The sequence below is a fragment of the Mustela lutreola genome, chromosome 1, assembly GCF_030435805.1.
Source record: "Mustela lutreola isolate mMusLut2 chromosome 1, mMusLut2.pri, whole genome shotgun sequence".
Taxonomy (NCBI): Eukaryota; Metazoa; Chordata; class Mammalia; order Carnivora; family Mustelidae; genus Mustela; species Mustela lutreola.
In genome coordinates, this window is record NC_081290.1 from 246,860,226 (window position 1) to 246,879,422 (window position 19,197).

General features: G+C 46.1%; 1 protein-coding gene and 1 long non-coding RNA gene across 3 annotated transcripts in view; one reads left to right on the top strand and one right to left on the bottom strand.

The window, feature by feature from the left end:
• LOC131809894 (uncharacterized) overlaps positions 1-8,459 on the top strand; it is a 34,048-nt gene extending 25,589 nt beyond the window's left edge. For both annotated transcript variants that reach the window (XR_009345327.1, XR_009345326.1), the window contains one exon: positions 7,650-8,459. This is a non-coding gene — a long non-coding RNA (uncharacterized LOC131809894). The remainder of the gene's footprint in view (positions 1-7,649) is intronic.
• Positions 8,460-13,370: 4,911 nt separating this feature from the next.
• Positions 13,371-16,834, bottom strand: RPS13 (ribosomal protein S13). Its single transcript, XM_059137459.1, has 6 exons — positions 16,694-16,834; positions 16,499-16,547; positions 16,222-16,300; positions 14,822-14,991; positions 14,058-14,158; positions 13,371-13,448 (listed from the first exon to the last, which is right to left on the bottom strand). Exons 1-6 carry the CDS (start codon positions 16,714-16,716, stop codon positions 13,415-13,417), a joined length of 456 nt encoding a protein of 151 aa, XP_058993442.1. The 5' UTR covers positions 16,717-16,834; the 3' UTR covers positions 13,371-13,414.
• Positions 16,835-19,197: the final 2,363 nt, after the last annotated feature.

Below are 19,197 nucleotides of genomic sequence, written 5' to 3' on the forward strand. Positions count from 1 at the left end.
CCACACCCGGGGTGATCCAGGCACCGCATTTACTGCCCAGCATGGGAGGGCAGGCCGAGTGGAGCCCAGCTGGAGGTGGGGTGGAGGTCAGAAGGGAGAGAAGCTGGACTCCTCTGAGGGCCAATTCCATTGGACCATGGCTTCAGTTTCTCCCCCACCCTGAGGGTCCCGTGTCTCCAGCCCAGAGCCTGCTTCTGAACTTCAGACCAGTGTGTCCACCTTCCCGCCTGCTCTACCTTTCAGTGCCTCAGCGTGTTCTTGAGAGCAACGGAGGCGCCGATACGCTCCACCTCATGCCTGACACATGGACGCGCCCAGTAAGTGGTAGTGATTATTCGGCATCTTTGTGAGATTTCAAAGCCAGTTCCAACCCAACGACTCCAACACTGAACTCCTAATGTGCTACCCCTGCCTGCCCCTCCCTCCGTGTCCCCTACCTGCAGGAACAGACCACCGTCCCTCCTCTTGTCCATGTCAGAGGTCTGGCAGTCATCTTTCATACCTCGTGCTCTCTCTCTCCTCGTAGCCAACCTGATCCCAAATCTTGACAAACTTACCTTCTAGATGTGTCTCTAATTTTTCCATTCTTCTCCATCGCTACCCTAACACCTAGTCCAAGTTTACAGTCATTTCTCCTTTGGACTCTGACCTCCTTACTGGGCTTGCGAATTCCCTAGGCCCTTCCACCCACCCACATCCGTTTTTCACACAGCAAGCTGACAGAATAGTTTCCAAACATAAAGCTGATCATGTCATTCCCCCCTGATTAATGTCCTCTATCCTTTTTGCTCTAAAGCAAAGGCAGATCTTTTTTTTTTTTTTTTAAGATTTTATTTATTTATTTGACAGACAGAGAACACAAGTAGACAGAGGCAGGCAGAGAGAGAGGAAGGGAAGCAGGCCCCCTGCTGAGCAGAGAGCCCGATGTGGGACTCGATCCCAGGACCCTGAGATCATGATCTGAGCCGTCCCAGGACCCTGAGATCATGATCTGAGCCGAAGGCAGCGGCTTAACCCACTGAGCCACCCAGGCACCCAAAGGCAGATCTTTTAAAAAGCCTACAAAGTCCTACCTCTCTCCCTCCTGTCAGCGCCACTCTCTGTCCCCCACCCTCACTGTGCTCCCTTCCGCCGCAAGGCCTTCGTACCCCTGTGCCAGCAGTGCCCACACCCCTTCCCACTCTGCTCCCACTTCCTGCAGATTAACAGCTCAAGGGTCACCTCCTCAGAGGAGCCTTCTCTGCCTACCTGTGAGGTTCACCCACCAGACCTTGGTAGGCTCTTGGAGCACCAGCAATCTCCTTCGTAGTACGTGTGACAGTTGGCATCTACATTGGTATGGTGATTATTTGAATCTCTTTCTCCTCCAAAACCCTGCAGGCTCCATGAGGGTAGGGATTGTGTCTGGTTTTGCTCACTCTTGTATCCCAAACCCTAAAACAACACCTGACACATAGTTCAATAAATATTTGTTGATTGGATGGATGGACGGATGGATGGACGGACGGATGGATGGACGAGAGAGAGAAGAGGGATCAGGGCCCTAGGAAGCATTTAGAGAATGTTGCTGAATAAAGAAACAGGCAGGTTGGACAGAGCCCAGATGACTCACAATACACCTGATTTTCCAGCCTTCCGGCAGATGCGAGACCAGAAGGGGATCTGTTAGGCTGGAGGAAAAAGTGATTCCGTTAGGACTGAAAACACATCCTCCCTGCCCTAAGGCCTGTCTCCTGGAGGTGTTGGAGACTTGAATAGTTTTACCTGCTTCCAGAACTTAGTATGCCTCCCTGGTCCAACCTCCTTTTCCAGATAAGGATCAGCCCAGCGGTGAGACTTGGCCAACACTGGGAGGCAGTGCAGGGGTGGAGAAAACGGGGCTTAGGCACGGACAGACTGTGCTATTCACAGACTCTCCAGTCCAGGCTCTTCCCCCTGGGGTAGTAGCACCTAAGTCTCACCACCTGAATGGCTAACTGACCACACCCCCAAATCCTCAGTGACCTCCTGCAATCATCTGCGGGTGCCTTCACACGCCCACCCACAATGACTGTGGCTTCCCCTTCCAGCCCCGACCCATTCTTCACTGGGCTTGGAGAGGTCAGAGAGCTGCCCTTCGACAGGGTTGAGAGTGTCAGACTCCAGGCTGCTTTGGAGAAATAGGAAGAAATAAGTCCTCTGTTTCTAAAAGCTAACATCCAGTCTTTGTGGCCTCATATTGGGACTTTATATCCAGTTTACAGGAGGAAACTGAGGCAAAGAGAAGTTTAATAATTTGCAGCACAAAGTTGCTATAAAGTTCCAATGAGATTAAGGAGGCAAAAGGGTTTATAATCCATGTCTCCCTGATCCGAGTTAGGAGTTCTTCGTGCTCAGGGACGATTTGCTCAGTGAAGACACTTTACTTAGGGTAGGGCTTCCTTAGAAATCTTTGTGAACTCGTTAATAAAGAACTGTACTAAAGTAGGCTCTCAAATAACGTGCCAGACTCTCTAGGAAATGTGCGTGCCTCTCCTGTGATGGATTTCAGGCACTGCAATAAGTTAGCTAGAGAGATCTAGGGCAATGGGGAAGGCTCTGTCTAATGACCTTTGAAGGGTACCTAATCAGTCTTCCTTAGAAGAAGGAAGAAGGGGTGCCTGGGTGGCTCAGTGGGTTAAAGCCTCTGCCTTCAGCTCAGGTCATGATCCCAGGGTCCTGGGATCGAGCCCCACATCGGGCTCTCTGCTCTGCAGGGAGCCAGCTTCCTCCTCTCTCTCTGCCTACTTGTGATCTCTGTCAAATAAATAAATAAAATCTTTAAAAAAAAAAAAAAAAAAAGAAGAAGAAGAAGGAAGACCAGTCTTGCCCTAGTCTTTGAACCTAAAACCATATTGGTGGAGAGTAAGGACCAATGTGATGGCTCATGCTGAGAGGATCCCAGATCAGTTGAGACTAGAAGAGGATATGCCAACAGAGGAGAACCCCCAGGATGACCCAGACTGCCCCCATAACTCCTGCACTAAATGTTCTCTCTGTCCCAAGTTCCCCCCGTAGGTAGGGTATACCAGTCCCAGCACCATGGCTTCCCCATATGGGCATCACAAAGGCAACCATGAGCCGCAACCTCCAGCCCATTGGTCAGTGCCTAAAGGAACATAGCCCCAAAGCAGCCCCTCCCCTTTCAGAAGCCCCCGCTGGGCTCACCCTCAGGCACAATGACTACCAGAACCAGAGAGGACAGGCCCTTGCAGAAATAGCATGCTTTCTATTTGTCCAAGTTCCTCCTCTTCTACCTCCTTCCCCCTCACCACACTCCTGTGCAGTAGAGTTCCCTGTAAGACCTAGTACACAAATGAGGGAGTACTACCTAGCAGTAAAAACCAAAATTCTTGTGTGTGGTGACCTTCCCATCCCTGGAGGAGTTCAAGCAGGCACCGAATAACCGCCTGGGAAGAGCACTCCCAACCCAAACTTAAACAGCCGGCAGTTCCTGCGGATTCTATGCCTGTGACCCATCTCCCCCTGCACTTGTCTCGGCAGGTCCCAATTCTGCCCATCCAGGAGCCATTCCCCTGCCCTGTTGGCCCTTCCTAACAGCAAATAGCCCTAGGTCTCCTATAGGACAGTCTAGCAGTTTGGCCTGGACCTGGGCCATCTGGGAGTTGACCAAACTGCTTTCCCAGACTTTACTGCTAGGTTCACCATCAACTAAAATACTCACTAACCCTCACACGGCAGACTCTCCGCCTCCATATTGTGCTCCTGCCATTACCTCTGCTTAGCAGGCTCTTTGTCTGCAGTGCACCCTGTCACTGCTTGCCCACCATGTCCTTCCTGATCCCGCTTAACTGCCATCTCCTCTGTTGAAGCCCTTCAAATTCTGTTTTTTCCCTTAACACTTGGTCTGCATCTCTTTTCTGAAGCTCACTTCTGTCTTGTGAGGTTTGCATACTTCAAGGATAATGTGTTGTAACCTGTACTAGTTTGCAAGTCTTCTACAGTGCAGGATTGGGCACGGGTCATCTTATCAGCCTCTGGCATAGCATGGGGCCCACAGCAGGAACAGTGCATTCAGTGTGCCTTGTGAATGAATTAGTGGTCAATCCAGACCCTAGCTAGACTGCTGTTCACTGCCGAATAGAAGAATATTTGTCCCAGAAGCGTTCAATAAATACCTGTGGAGCGAACAAACTGCTTTTATAATTGTAGACCTCCCTGAGACTTCCTGTGTTGCACTTACAAAAAGACACAGAGACTGTGACAAAAATCCCTTGTACCTAAACCTAAGTTAGAAAAGAAAGCATCACAGGGGCGCCTGGGTGGCTCAGTGGGCTAAGCATCTGCCTTTGGCTCAGGTCATGATCTCAGGTTCCTGGGATTCAGCCCTACATCAGGCTCCCTGCTCAGCGTGGAGTCTGCTTTTCCTTCTCCCTCTGCCTGCCTCTCCCCTTGCTTGTGCTCTCTCTCTAATAAATTAAAAATTTAAAATAAATTTAAAAAATAAGAGCATTACAGACACAGATGGACCTGTCTGTGTAGCCCCACCCAATCCTGTTCAGCTCCTCCTCGTTAGAGAGGCACTGCTCTCCTGATACGGGACCATATTCCCAAGCTACGACTGCATATGTCATTATGTTTGGAGCCACAGCAACTTGTAGTAGTGGAAGCAGCAGTATGACTGCAGGTGAAGCTGGGATGCTGGCAACAGCACTTGCTGGAGCGGAAAGGCAACTCTTACCCTTAGCTTGGGAGAATGTGAATTGTTACTTATAGGTAACAAAATTAGAAACAATATAAAAGAGAGCAGTGCCTAAATTCACTTAGATGTCTGGAGATTTTAAAAGTTGGTTTATTGGGGCACCTGTGTGGCTCAGGTTAAGGTCTGACTCTTGATTTCAGTTCAGGTCTTGATCGCAGGTTCATTGAGTTCAAGCCCCACACTGGGCTCCATACTAGGCATGGAGCCTACGTAAAATAATAACAAAATAAAAAAATAAAACAAAATCTGATTTCTCTAATGGATCTATTCTATACATTATGAATTAGTAAAATGTTACTGTTAATAATTTTTAAATTGATTTGTCTAGAAAACATGGATCTTTTTAAAAAAGCTTTTGTAGGTATGTGTTTATTTGTTTAAGTAATCTCTATGCCCAATGTAGGGCTTGAACTCAGGCTTCTATATCAAGAGTTGCAGGCTCTGCTGACTGAGCCAGCCAGTTGCCCTGAACATGGGTCTTTGTTATTTGCATTCCTCACAAAAACAAAATAAAAGGATTGCAAGAGGTACTGAGGGATAGTGATAGGAACACTAAACTTTCTAATGGCCTTGGGTTGAGTTACCGTTTCTAAACCTCAATTTCCCCATCTTTTTTTTTTTTTTTTTTTTTTTTAAGTGGGCTCCACACCCAGCGCAGAGCCCAATGTGGGGCTTGAATTCACAATCCTGAGATCAAGACCTGAGCTGAGATCAAGAGTCAGATGCCCAACTGACTGAGCCACCTAGGCACCCCTCCCCATGGAATATATGTTGTTTTGAATTTATCCCAAGCCGCCTTTCAAGAATAGCTGGAATTAATTTGGGGGAGTTGTAAAAATCAAAGAAATAATAAATGTGAAAGTTCATGCAAATTATATGAAGCTGCGGTTATTTGGTAGCGTTAACGCCAGCAATACTAAATACGCCACCTAGTGGCAAAAAAGTGTAACTGCCTCCAGGTATGCCTGCTTGGGCTCTCTCGCCAACTCTCTCAAATATTTTTTAAATGTGCAACCATAAGCATTTTATTTTACTTAAGATTTTTAAAAGATTTTACTTATCTGAAAGAGACAGAGATAGTGACAGAGAACAAGAGCAGGAAGGAGAGGGAGAAGGCCACTCCCTACTAAGCACGGAGTCTGACTCAGGGTAGTTCCAGGACTCTGGGATCATGCCTTGAGTCGAAGGCAGTTGCTTAACTGACTGAGCCACCCAGACATTCCTCAAATAAATAAAATCTTTTTTTAAAAATATTTGATTTATTTATTTGAAAAAGAGAGCGAGAGATCACAAGCAGGCAGAGAGGCAGGGGGAAGCAGGCTCTCCGCTGAGCAGAGAGCTCAATGCAGGGCTCGATTCCTCGGACCCTGAGATCATGACCTGAGCTGAAGGCAGAGGCCCAACCCACTGAGCCACCCAAGCGCCCCTAAAATCTTTTTTTAAAAAGGATATTTATTTATTTATTTAACAGTAAGAGAGAGAGCACAGGCAGGGGGAGCAGCAGGCAGAGAGAGGGAGAGAGAGAAGCAGGCTCCCTACTCCATGGAAAAGGGAGCCAATGTGGGGTTTGATCCCAAGGTCCTGGAATCATGACTCAAAATGAAGGCAGATGCTCAACTGACTGAGCTACCCAGGCGCCCCTAAATAGAATCTTTTTTTTTTTTCTTTTTAAGATTTTGTTTATTTGACAGAGAGAGAGATCACAAGCAGGCAGAGAGGCAGGCAGAGAGAGAGGGGGAAGCAGGCTCCCTGCCGAGCAGAGAGCCTGATGCGGGACTGGATCTCAGGACCCTGAGATCATGACCTGACCTGAGCCGAAGGCAGAGGCTTAATCCACTGAGCCACCCAGGTGCCCCCCCCCCCCACTAAATAGAATCTTAAAAGAAAAACAAAAACAAAAAAAACTGACTTGATGGCTCAGTCAGGTATGCATCTACCTTCAGCTCAGGTCATGATCCTGCTCAAGCTAGCAACCTGGGGGAGCCAGGTTGATGTTAGCAGCATCCTGGGGTTGAGCCCAAATTTGGCTCCTTGGTCAGCAGGAGCCTGCTTCTCCCTCCTCCTCTGCCTGCCACTCTGCCTACTTGTGCTCTCTGTCAAATAAATAAGGAAATGAAATCTTTTTAAAAAAATGAAAAAAAAAAGAAAACCCAAGGTATTATTGCAAACTGAAAGAACTAAGCTATAAAGAGACTATCCTAAAAGCGAGTACACACACACACACACACACCAAAAGAAAAAAGAAAAAGAAACACAGATTACAAAGGAGTGGGAGATAGAATGACACCTGACTTCTCAACAGCAGTTTTTTAATCTAGAAACAATAAGCCACTAAACATTCTTAGGAAAAGTTACTTCCCACCTATTTTCTATTCCAAGTCAAGTTCTCTATCAATCATCAGTGAGGGTTGAAAAAAGACCTTTTTTTCCAAGATCTCCAAAACTTTTTTCAACTCCCATGTGCATTCATTTAACATTTATGTGCATTAAGATTGAGAACCTACTACATACCAGACATTACTCTAGATACTAGGGATATAGCAGTGAACAAACAATGTCCTTGTTTTAATGGTTTTATAATCTAAAAATATCAACATAATGTGTCAGGTAGTAATCGGTACTCTGAAGAATGGCAGGATTGAGAAGAAGGAGTGCTGGGTGGGAGGGTGCCCTCTTTTAGATAGGGCCCATGATGTTACAGTTGAGCACACCTAAAGAACAAGCCATGTGGATAGCTGGGGTTAGGAGCCTTCCAAGCTGAGGAATTAACCAGGGCAATGGCTCTGGGAGGAGGGTCTGTGAAATCAGGCCACCAATACTGAAAAGGGTATTAGGAGAACAGAGGTGGCTGGAGGAACCCAGGTCACGGGGGCCCTTTGTACTGGATACTTTCCTCTTGTCCCTCCAGACCTACTCTCCACCCTTCTCGGCTGCCTGGGAACCTGATGTACATGGACCATACCAACAGGCTCCCCTAGCCTCTGGCTTCCTGTGAGATTGGCTGATGGAAAGACCCTGCAATGAATCAGAAGGCACGAGTCCTTACTGAGGATCACAGCTTCTACAGGTGACTCTCCGCGGCTGAGTTCCCTTGCACTCTTCACACTGGGGTGGAAATGCTAGTGTCTCCCCCAGGTTGCTAGCTTGAGGGAATCATACACAGTATGCCCTGTGACTTCCCTAAACCCCACTCATATCTTTGTAAAACATTGCTTTAATAGATTCTTTCCAAATTCCTCAATGCTGGTATGACATCCATTTTCCATCAGGATCCCAACACTCCCTTATAGGGCAAGATAAGGATTTTCAATTTTATTCTGAGATGGGAAACCACTGGGGGTTTTGGAACCTATGAGACATCATGTGACTTGCATTTTATTTTTTAATAAAATAAAATGTGAGTGGTATGGCGGGGGGTAGGGGAGATGGAGAGAAAGAATCTTAAGCGGGACTCCATACTCAGCACGGAGCCTGATGGAGGCTCACATCTCCTGACCCTGCGCCAAAATCAAGAGGGGGACGCTTGGGGGAAAAAAAAAAAGAGCTGGATGCTTAACTGACTAAGCCACCCAGGCTCCCAAACAACTTAAATTGTAAAAGGTCACTTTAGATGCTGGATGTAGAAAATGCCTCAGTGGGGTCACAAGTGGGAAGAGAACAGGCAGCTTTTTGAGTAGGAAGGGTAGAAAGTGACTTGGGCTAGGGTGGTTGTAGTAAAAGTCCTAGGTGTTTAAATGTAGGCATAGGGACGCCTGGGTGGCTCAGTGGGCTAAAGCCTCTGCCTTCAGCCCAGGTCATGATCTCAAGGTCCTGGGAGCGAGCCCTGCATCGGGCTCTCTGCTCAGCAAGGAGCCTGCTTCCCCCTCTCTCTCTGCCTGCCTCTCTGCCTACTTGTGCTGTCAAATAAATTTAAAAAAAGAAATCTTTAAAAAAATAATAAATGTAGGCATATACTGTAAAGGTAAAGGTAGAGCTAAGGGGACTTGGTGATCAAGTATATGCGGCATTAAGAGTGAAAAGTCAAAGACTTAGGTGTTTGGTCTGAGGATAAGTTGCCATTTACTGAGTTGGAGATGTGTGGGAAGAGAGCAGGTTTGGCCTGCAAAAATCAAGAGCTCTGTTTGGGATTAAAAAAAAATGTCAGGAGTTTATTAGAGATCTAAGTGGGGATGTTGACTAGGCAGATGCACACTAAGGCTGGAGTTCAGACTGCAAAAGGGAAAAGGTTTTTAGTTGTCTTGTAAAATGATATTTCTAAAACCACACATATTCAAAACTTTGATTAATAAATAAGGTGGGGACCCCTGGCTGACTCAGTAGAGCCCGTAACTTAATCTCAGGGGTCCTTGTGAGTTTGAGCCCCATGCTGGGCATAGAATTTACTTAAAAAACAAAACAAAAACAAAAACCAGCTGTCGCTTGAGGGAAAGATGATTTTCAAGTTGCTTTTTTTTTTTCTTAAACTCTATCCTCAACACGGAGCTCAAACTCATGAGGACGCTGAGGTCAAGAACTGCATGCTCTACTGACTGACCAGCCAAGCATCCCCAAAAAAGGATTTTTAGATGAAGAGAACAGTTGTTGAAGGAAGCCTTCAAACCCTAGCTGCTCACATATGGGTAGATTTGGACAAATAGTATGCACATGCTGATTCCAACTGTGTCAGAGAAGATGTTACAAAGAAACAACATATGGAAACTTCTGTTTAAAAAGGAAGAATAAATGTCTAAGTCTGAAAGACAGATGAAGACCATATTAAAGAGAAAGAGAAGCAGGAAAAAAACAATTTAATTAGACTGATCCATTTAAAAAAAAATAAGAAAAATCATTAGGCACAGTACCAATAAAATTCCTAAACTTCTAAACAAGATGAAAAGACAAGAGGGAAAAATATTTGTAGCATATGATAAAGTGTTAGGAATTACAATGTTCCAAAAGAGACAAACTAGAATAAGGCATGAACAGGCAGTTCCCAAAAAGGAGACGTAAGATACTCATTAATCTAATGAGTAAAACGGAATAAGGTATAAACAAGTATCATTCTCATTCCTTCAAAACCAATTTTGAAAGGTGAAATGACATTCTCATGCACTTTTTGAGCACTTTACCAGACTTCTGAAATGCAGTTTTGCAAAATATACAAAATATAAAAGACACATGCCAAAGTTCCCATTGAGTTTTATCCTGAGACAACTACAAGGCAAGTTACAGTAGGTGACACCTATGGAATGCCAAAACCAGAACATAACCAGTAAAAAATAATGGGATGGGGGCGCCTGGGTGGCTCAGTGGGTTAAAGCCTCTGCTTTCGGCTAGGGTCCTGGGATCGAGCCCCGCATCGGGCTCTCTGCTCGGTGGGGAGCCTGCTTCCTCCTCTCTCTCTGCCTGCCTCTCTGCCTACTTGTGATCTCTCTCTGTCGAATGAATAAAATCTTAAAAAAAAAAAAAAAATGGGATGATGTATATAGCATGATGCCCATGTACCAAGTGTCTTTGTGATTATCTGAACAGGTATTATCTGGAAGAATGTTCACCAAATAAGTTAAGTTTCTCTCTGGATGACTGATAACTACCCCATGAGAAGCACCTCATGCAATCCTCATGATCATTTAGATTCTTGAGATTTCACCCCCACAACCTACAAGTGGCTGTTGCTAAAAACCCATTTGACCCCTCTGCCCACGATTTACAAGGACTGCATGTTTTGGCATTTTATTTACTATCAAGTATACTTTAAAAAAAATTATTTTTAAGATTTTATTTGACAGGCAGAGATCACAAGTAGGCAGAGAGGCAGGCAGGGCAGTGGGGAAGCAGACTCCCTGCTGAGCAGAGCCCAATGTGGGACTCGATCCCAGGACCCCGAGATCATGACCTGAGCCAAAAGCAGAGGCTTAACCCACTGAGCCACCCAGGTGCCCCAAGTATACTAAAACTTTTAAGGCACTAAAACACCTCCCACCTGTAGTCATATTTAGTATTTGCAGTAATTCTCTTGGCTTGATGGCAAGAATCACAAATACACAAATGCTTTTTAAAGTAGGCTCCATGCCTAGCGTGGAGCCGGAAGCAGGGCTTGCTTAAACTCATGACCCTGAATCAAGACTGAGCAGAGATCAAGTCGGGACTCAACTGACCGAACCACCCAGGCGCCCCCGAGATACTTCCTTTGATTAAAAAGAAACCTAGATATGCTTTGAAATGTTCTGCCAACTATTAACTTTTTGGTCCAGAACCATCAATACCCAACATCTGCATAGCTACTGAGGGATTACAAAGGACTGTGCCAGGTGTTTTGACTTATTCATCACTCTGGGAGATGTTTGCGCCTTATTGGTCAGTTTATCTTTTTTTTTTTTTTTAAAAGGTTTTATTTATTTGACAGAGATCACAAATAGGTAGAGAAGCAGGCGCCCCGCTGAGCAGAGAGCCCAATGCGGGGCTCCATCCCAGGACCCTGAGATCATGATCTGAGCCGAAGGCAGAGGCTTAACCCACTGAGCCACCCAGGTGCCCTATTAGTCAGTTTAATTCCTGGTTTATAATGTTTAACCACTTTTTTTTTTTTTTTTTAAGATTTTATTGATTTATTTGACAGAGATCACAAGTAGACAGAGAGGCAAGCAGAGAGAGAGCAGGGGAAGCAGACTCCCTGCTGAGCAGAAAGCCTTATGCGGAACTCGATCCCAGAACCCCGGGATCAGGACCTGAGCCGAAGGCAGAGGCTTAACCCACTGAGCCACCCGGCGCCCCAATGTCCCAATGTTTAACCACTTTTAAGACATGAACACAAACACAAGAGATTTAAAAATCTACCACCAGGTAAGAAGTGGGTGAAATACTGCAACGGACTGTTTCCCATTATTTGTGAGCCTATTAGTAAGGGGGACTGAGTCAGCTTGCATACCCAGCACAGAACACAGTACTGGGCAGGTGAGTAAAGAAGTGCCCTAAGGAACAACGTAAGTCACTTGGTGCCTTTACCCTCAGAGCACAGCACTCAAAAGGTCATCAATGATAGCCAATACTGGTCTCTAAAAAATGGACTTTGCCCAACAGTGTGATTTCAAACACAACTTAGATTACTTAGGGTAAAACTTAAGTTGATCTTAGGGTCCTGGGACCGAGCCCCGCATCAGGCTCTCTGCTCAGTGGGGAGCCTTCTCCCCCCCCCCCCCCCTCTGCCTGTGATCTCTGTCAAATAAAGAAAAATTTTCGGGAAAAAACCAGCTTATTGGGGTACCTGGATGGCTCAGTGGGTTAAAGTCTCGGCCTTCAGCTCAGCTTATGATCCCAGAGTCCTGGGATGGAGCCCCTTATCCGGCTCTAGGCTCAGCAGGGAGCCTGCTTCCTCTCTCTCTGCCTGCCTCTCTGCCTACTTGTGATCTCTGGATGTAAAATAAATAAATAAAATCTTAAAAAAAAAAAAAAGCTGATTAGTTTACTGTCTTACAGTCTCCAACTCACCAACTTGCCTCTTTTAGGAAAAAAAAAAATAAGATTTTATTTCAGAGAGAGCACAAGCATGAGGGATGGGGGTTTGGGGGAAGAGAGAGAGCAGTAGCCTCCCTGGCGGGGCTGGATCCCAGGAATCAGGACCTGAGGTGAAGGCAGATGCTCAACTGAACCAGCCAGGTGCCTCTTTTAAACATGGATACCCACTTACCTCACTGGGTTAAGAATATTCTAAAAAGGGGCGCCTGGGTGGCTCAGTGGGTTAAGCTGCTGCCTTCGGCTCAGGTCATGATCTCAGGGTCCTGGGATCAAGTCCCACATTGGGCTCTCTGCTCAGCGGGGGGCCTGCTTCCCTTCCTCCCTCTGCCTACCTGTGATCTCTGTCAAATAAATAAATAAAATCTTAAAAAAAAAAAAAAAAGAAAGAAAGAAAAAAAAAGAATATTCTGAAAAGACCCAGGTGAGTACATTTTATTTTAACCCATCCCAAGTTGCCAGGCTCAGTCACCTGAGTTCCTCTCACAGAGCGTTCTTCTGGTTCCCTCTGCTCCAGATGGAACTGTGCTTGCTGTTAGCTGAATTCCTTCTTCCTTATCTTTAAGCCTTACCACCAAGACTGGGATCCAATACCAGGTCTTCCCGAAGCCTTCTCCATACTGCAGAGGAACTTTCTTACACATTCCCGACAAGACTATACCACTACATACACTATCTGGATGGTCTTTATCACTGATCCAGCTCAGGATTAACACTGAACGTACGGAGAACACTTAAGAAACAAGGCACCTGGGTAGCTCAATGTCTAATTTTGGCTCAGTGCAGCCCCAAGTCAGGCTCTGTGTTCAGTCTGCCTGTCCCTTGCCCTCTTTGTCAGTAAATAAATCTTAAAAACAAAAACAAAAGCTTAAGATTTTTGTCATGACATCAAAAAAATTAAGTGATGACTTCCTTGTTTCTTCCAGTCCTACCACCCCACCCTCCATTTAACAACCCCTCATGAAGTTATGAACTGCTCCACTAGTTAACAGTGAAAGGATGAAAAAGATAGGTGCTATCTTGTTGCCCCCTGCGTGGAATCCCACACTTCTCACTGTGCTAACACACGCTCACATCTAAAAAGATCAACATATATGAATCAACTTGTTATTTTTAGGAAAAGAAATACAAAATATGCTTCTAGTTAGACAACGATTTTATTGCTTGAGTACATAGTCAAATTTACGCCACCAGTGCAGAGGCTGTGGATGACTCGCTGAAAAGGAAAAAGGGGGGAAGAAGAGCTCATTAAAAGAGGTCCTCCATATTCATTCAGACTCTCACACCTAATGGAGCTACTTCTAAACAGCTAAAAATAAACCACAAATATATAAAATGCACTATAATGCCAAGTTTCTGAATTAGTTCATTGTGCCCAAGCATAAGGAACAAAGATGCTCACTTAGCTAATGAAGAACCAGCCAACATAAGGAAAAGACCTTCTGGTGGAAAACTGACAATGTCTGGAAATTAATTAGTATAGTGAGCAATCTATGCAAACCTGAACATAAACACAGGGAGCAAAGGTATGAAGTGAAACTATACCCACTATCTAGAAGCTATTTAAAGGGCTTATTAATGTTTTAAAAAATCAGGGATCTGCAAACCACATCCCTTTGCTTGCCTTTGGAAATTAAGTTTCATTGGACCACAGCCATGCCCATTTTTTAACATATTGTCTATGGCTGTATTCCTCCTAATAATGGCAGAGTTGAAGGGTACCTGACCACGTAGCCATGGCCTAAAACAGCTTTTACTAGAGTTGCTACTGTATTTACTCTATGGCTAACATCTGCTCTTATTAACCAAAAACATTAATACTTACTATTTCCAATTGGGGGGGAGGACTCGTTTGGTCTTATAGTATCGAGCCAACCGGTGAATACGGCTCTCTATCAGAATCAGTCGGAATTTAGCATCCTTGTCCTAAAAATAGAGAGAATTCAAGAAAAACACTCAAAACATTATCAAACTTTATTTTAACATAAGAATGGACAGACACCATGCAGTCTAATGAAGTTACCCAATGCCCTGTAACAGATTCATAGACTAGGGTTCATGGGGCTCAAATTAAGTCCTTAAGGGGGGCGCCTGGGTGGCTCAGTGGGTTAAGCCTCTGCCTTCGGCTCAGGTTATGATCCCAGGGCCCTGGGATTGAGCCCCACATCGGGGTCTCTGCTCAGAAGGGAGCCTGCTTCCTCCTCTCTCTCTGCCTACCTCTCTGCCTACTTGTGATCTCCATCTGTTAAATAAATAAAAAATATAATCTTAAAAACAAAACAAAACAAAAAAACTCCTTAAGGGAATTTAAGGTTTCCAGAAATCTTAACATGAATGATTTGCAACACTCTGTAACTAAAAAAAAATAATGAAGCAATAAAACTTTGCAAATAAACACCTCAACATTTTCAACCAACTGAATATACTGTAGCTACTAGAGCAAAAGTCATGCCCCCACAATTTCTTCTGGTACATTTCAAAGCAACTGGAGTGTGACAAGTTTGTGCTTTAAGCCTCTTTAGGTAATTCACATCAGATGCCTAATACTTTACTGAAATTAAGTTCATATAAGCAATTCTATTCTCTCACCTTTCTGTTCCTCTCAAGATGCTTTCGAACAGCAACAGCTTTCTTGATCAAATGGTAGAGATCCTCAGGAAGATCAGGAGCGAGTCCTTTGGACTTAAGAATTCTCAAGATTTTATTGCCTGTCACAAAACGTACTTGTGCCACACCATGGGAGTCTCTCAGAATCACACCTGAAAAAGAAGTAACATAAATTCCCCCACCAAACACGCAGCTGAAGCATGTGATGTCAAAGCTCTGAGATCAAGTAATTTTCCAAGTTTTCCTCGGTAAAACAGGGTTACTTATCTATCACAGAAACCAACACGAGAATGCATGCAAACCTGAGACATCCAAGGTTGGTTTACCCAACACCCAACCTTCTGGAGGAAACTGCAAATGTTTAAAGACCATCATCAGAGCAAACTTGCTGGATTATACGCCACCAAAGAAATCAATGAGATTCCAGCTATGTACATTTCCTCAGTAATTAAAACCCAACATTTATTAATTGTGTTGGACTTTTAACTTTTTTTCAGATTTTATTTGTCAGAGAGAGAGGGAGAGAGCACAAGCAGGGAGAGTGGAAAACAGAGGGAGAAGCAGGCTCCCTGCTCAGCAGGGAGCCCCACGCAGGACTTGATCCCAGTACCCTGATCATGACCCTCATGACCCGAGCTGGAGGCAGACACTTAACGGACCCAGCCTCCCAGGCGCCCCTGTATCACACATCCTTGTTAAAATTTTACACGTTTTTTTAAAATTCTCAAAACAGCACCATCTGAATACTTGACAGTCTATTACCTATTTCCTATAGCGTGTAGCACCTCTGTTAGACTACATAAGCTCCAAGAAGGCAGGCATTTTGTCCTTTTCTAGACTACTGTATTCTCAGGGTCCAGACCCACAGAGCAGGTGAACATCTGCTGAATGAAACCACCTGCACAAAGTTACACACAACCGAGGTTCAAACCACAACGTAAGAAGTGTGACAAGTGCTCTTGTGTTGCCAATCCCAACTCCTCCATTTAACAGATGAGTGATCTGGGCGAGTTGTGTAGCTGCCCAGTGCCGGTTTCCTCAACTGAAGGATGGGAGGAAAAACTTCGCATTTGAAGGGACAGCGGTCAGAACGAAATGAGGTCGGTGAGGGTAAAGTGTTTAGCATCATTCAAACTAGGGAGAGCACCAAGCCCACAGTAAATACATTAAATTTTGGAGACCATTTTAGTAATTTCCTCCTCTTCCAAATAAGAACCTGAGAGTCCGACGAATGAACACTAGGCCCCGGTCATCGGTAGCAAAGCCAGGAAAAGGAACAAAAGGTTCTCGAAGCATCTATGCGGCCCATTTACCCCCAGCGATTTTCCCATCAAGTTACATGCGGGCAGGCGGAAGGCGCTACGTTACCCAGGAACACCCACCGATCTGCGAGGGAGTCAGGCCCTTCTTGGCCAGTTTGTAGATCTGCTCCTTCACGTCGTCAGACGTCAACTTCAGCCACTGTTTACGAAGAGAAACTGGCCTTAGGGCGAGAAACCAGGGAGGGGACCGAAGCTCGGCCGTCCTCACCACCCTCAGCGGCGCTCCTCAGCATGCACACATGGTCCCCGGCCGGCACCGAGTGTCCCGGGAGACTCGGGATGGAAGGCAGCCCCCTCACCCTTCCCGCCTTCCCCCGCGTCCCCGCAAGCTACTTACGGTGGGAACGCTGCGGCGGTAAGGCAGAGCCGACTGGGACAGGCCCTTCCTGGGGAGAGAAACAGTCTCCGGATGAGGTGGTGGTCAGTGCCACAACGGTCTAGAAAATCATCCTCTCGACTCGCTGCCCACGCGCTCTCCATTCCCCCAGCCCCGCGGCCCAGCCCTGCAACCCGCTCAGAAACCCGAGCTCACCCGGGAGCATGCATGCGACCCATGATGGCGGCGGTCAGGCAGCGAAAAAGAGAGCGAGGGTAGAAACGCCGCAGGAAGCCACCCAGCACACAGGAAGTGACCTCACACACGTCCCCGTTTCTTGCGTGCAGGAGGCGGGACTACGCTGCGTGGCTCCCCGGCGGCCGCAGGCTGCCTATCCCGAAATGCACTTCAGCGCGGTACTGCCAGATTCCTCAATCGACAGGACTACACTTCCCAGCATCCGTCAGGGTTTGAGGAGGCTCTTGGCCGGAGCAGGAAATGAAGACCTCTGCGGCGGAGCTGTCTGCGCTGAAGTCGTGCAGGTTCGAATCCCGGCCTGGGAGAGAGCGCAGAGCTGAGGGGTTGGTGGATTTGGTCCCTGTCCTAGAAAGGCCGTTGATGTGCGACACCGCGCTCAGTGAAGTTCAGCCATAGACAATCGTCCATTCATTCGCCAGCGCCAGGTCTTGTACTGGGACTAGCTACCTCAAAGTCTGCCCCGGCCCGTAATAAATTCGCTGGTAAAATACCATGCTAATAAGTGCTACACTGAAAGTCACGGTAGTTACCGCCCAGCCACCCCTACCATTTCTTTCTCTCTTTTTTTTTTTTTAGATTTGAGAGAGAGCACGCTCAGGACAGGGAGGGTGGGCAAAGGGGAGGGAGGGGCAGACTCGCCGCTGAGCAGGGAGCAGGACTAGAGGCCCCATCCCAGGACCCTGGGATCTTGACCTGAGCAGACGCTCAACCGACTGAACCATCCAGACGCCCCCCCCCCCCCTTCTTATTTTTAATCCTAATTTAACCTCTGGGGGAGAGATTACTGACCACAGAGAAGAACCCAGGGATCTGAACTAGGCCAGGACGGACCCCCTACCCACTACCAACCCCTCCACCTCGTAAACTTCCTCCTTCCCCTACAAGGCGCTGTAGGGCTCTTGGCTGGGCGGAGAGGCGTTTTGGGTGGATCCTCATTGAGCTGCGTGCCTCAGCGAGAGAAACTGGCCAACAGGGAAGAGTTTGGAAAACAAGATTGCAGAGACTGAAGATGGGTGTGGAGATGCAAGTGTGGAGGATGAGAAAGAAAAACACGTATTGAACTTCTGGCGAAAGGGAGCTGCCACTGAAACTTTTAAGACTGACTTCAGTGCTGGTACATAGGAATGAGTTCAAAGAATGGACAAATGAAGGGGCTTGTTCAAAAGCAGCATGGCTCTGGGAAGGTGGAAGGTCAAATCAGGAAACATCGGTCAATGTTTAAGAAACTGGTAAGACTTAGAAACTAAAGTACGAGAACATCCACCTCCACTTTTTCAGCCTATCACTGCCTGATGAGTAATTTTCTTCTAAAGCATTAGGAACTCCATTCAAATTGACTAATCTATTTTCTCCTAGCAAAGATGCATTCTTACCGTTAGCCAAATTTACATCTTTAGTGCAGATATGGAATAGATATCTCAAAATTAACAAGGCTCCAGTTCCTAGGCCCCTTACCTAGCCACCTACTCCAAACCCCTTAATTTCAGTTAAACACTACCCATTTGCTCAAACCACAAACCTTGGAATCTCGTTTTTTTCTTTTTGTTACCACTAAGAGTCATCTCAGGTTTACAACAAATATATCATGAATACGTTCGCACTTCTCCATTCCTGCTGCTGTTACTCCAAGCCGAGCCACTATCATCCTTCATTTGGGCAACTCAGTGGTATCCCAGATGTTTGTGCTTCCACTCATGTCTCCACCTCCAACACATGCAACCCATTCTCCACCTAACAGTGATCTTTGAAAAAAAAAGAAAAGTTTTTTTTTTTTTTTTTTTTTAAAGAATGTATGTTTTTGAGAGAGGGAGCAAGAGCTAGCATGATCGGGGGTGGGGGAGTGTTGCAGAGGGAGAAGCAGGCTTTCCACTGAGCAGGGAGCCGGGGCAGGACTCCATCCAGAACCCCAAGATCATGACCTGAGCCAAAGGCAGAAGATGCTTAACCAAGAGAACCACCCAGGCACCCCAAGCACATTGATCTTTTATTTATTTATTTATTTATTTTTAAAGATTTTATTTATTTGTCAGAGAGAGAGAGGGAGAGAGAGCGAGTACAGGCAGACAGAATGGCAGGCAGAGGCAGAGGGAGAAGCAGGCTCCCTGTCGAGCAAGGAGCCTGATGTGGGACTCGATCCCAGGACACTGGGATCATGACCTGAGCCGAAGGCAGCTGCTTAACCAACTGAACCACCCAGGTGTCCCCACAGTGATCTTTTAAAAACAGAAATTGTCGTTCGCCTGGGTAGCTCAGTAGGTTAAGCGCCTGCCTTCCACTCAGGTAGCCATTCCAGAGTCCCTAGATGGAGTCCCACAGGAGGCTCCTTGCTCAGCGGGGAGCCTGCCCCTCTCACTGCCCCTCCCCCTGCTTGTGCTCAGGCATGCTCTCTCTAGCAAGTAAATATAAAAAGATAAAAAAATAAATTGGATAATCTATTACTCTTTTGAGTAAATCCCTTCTGT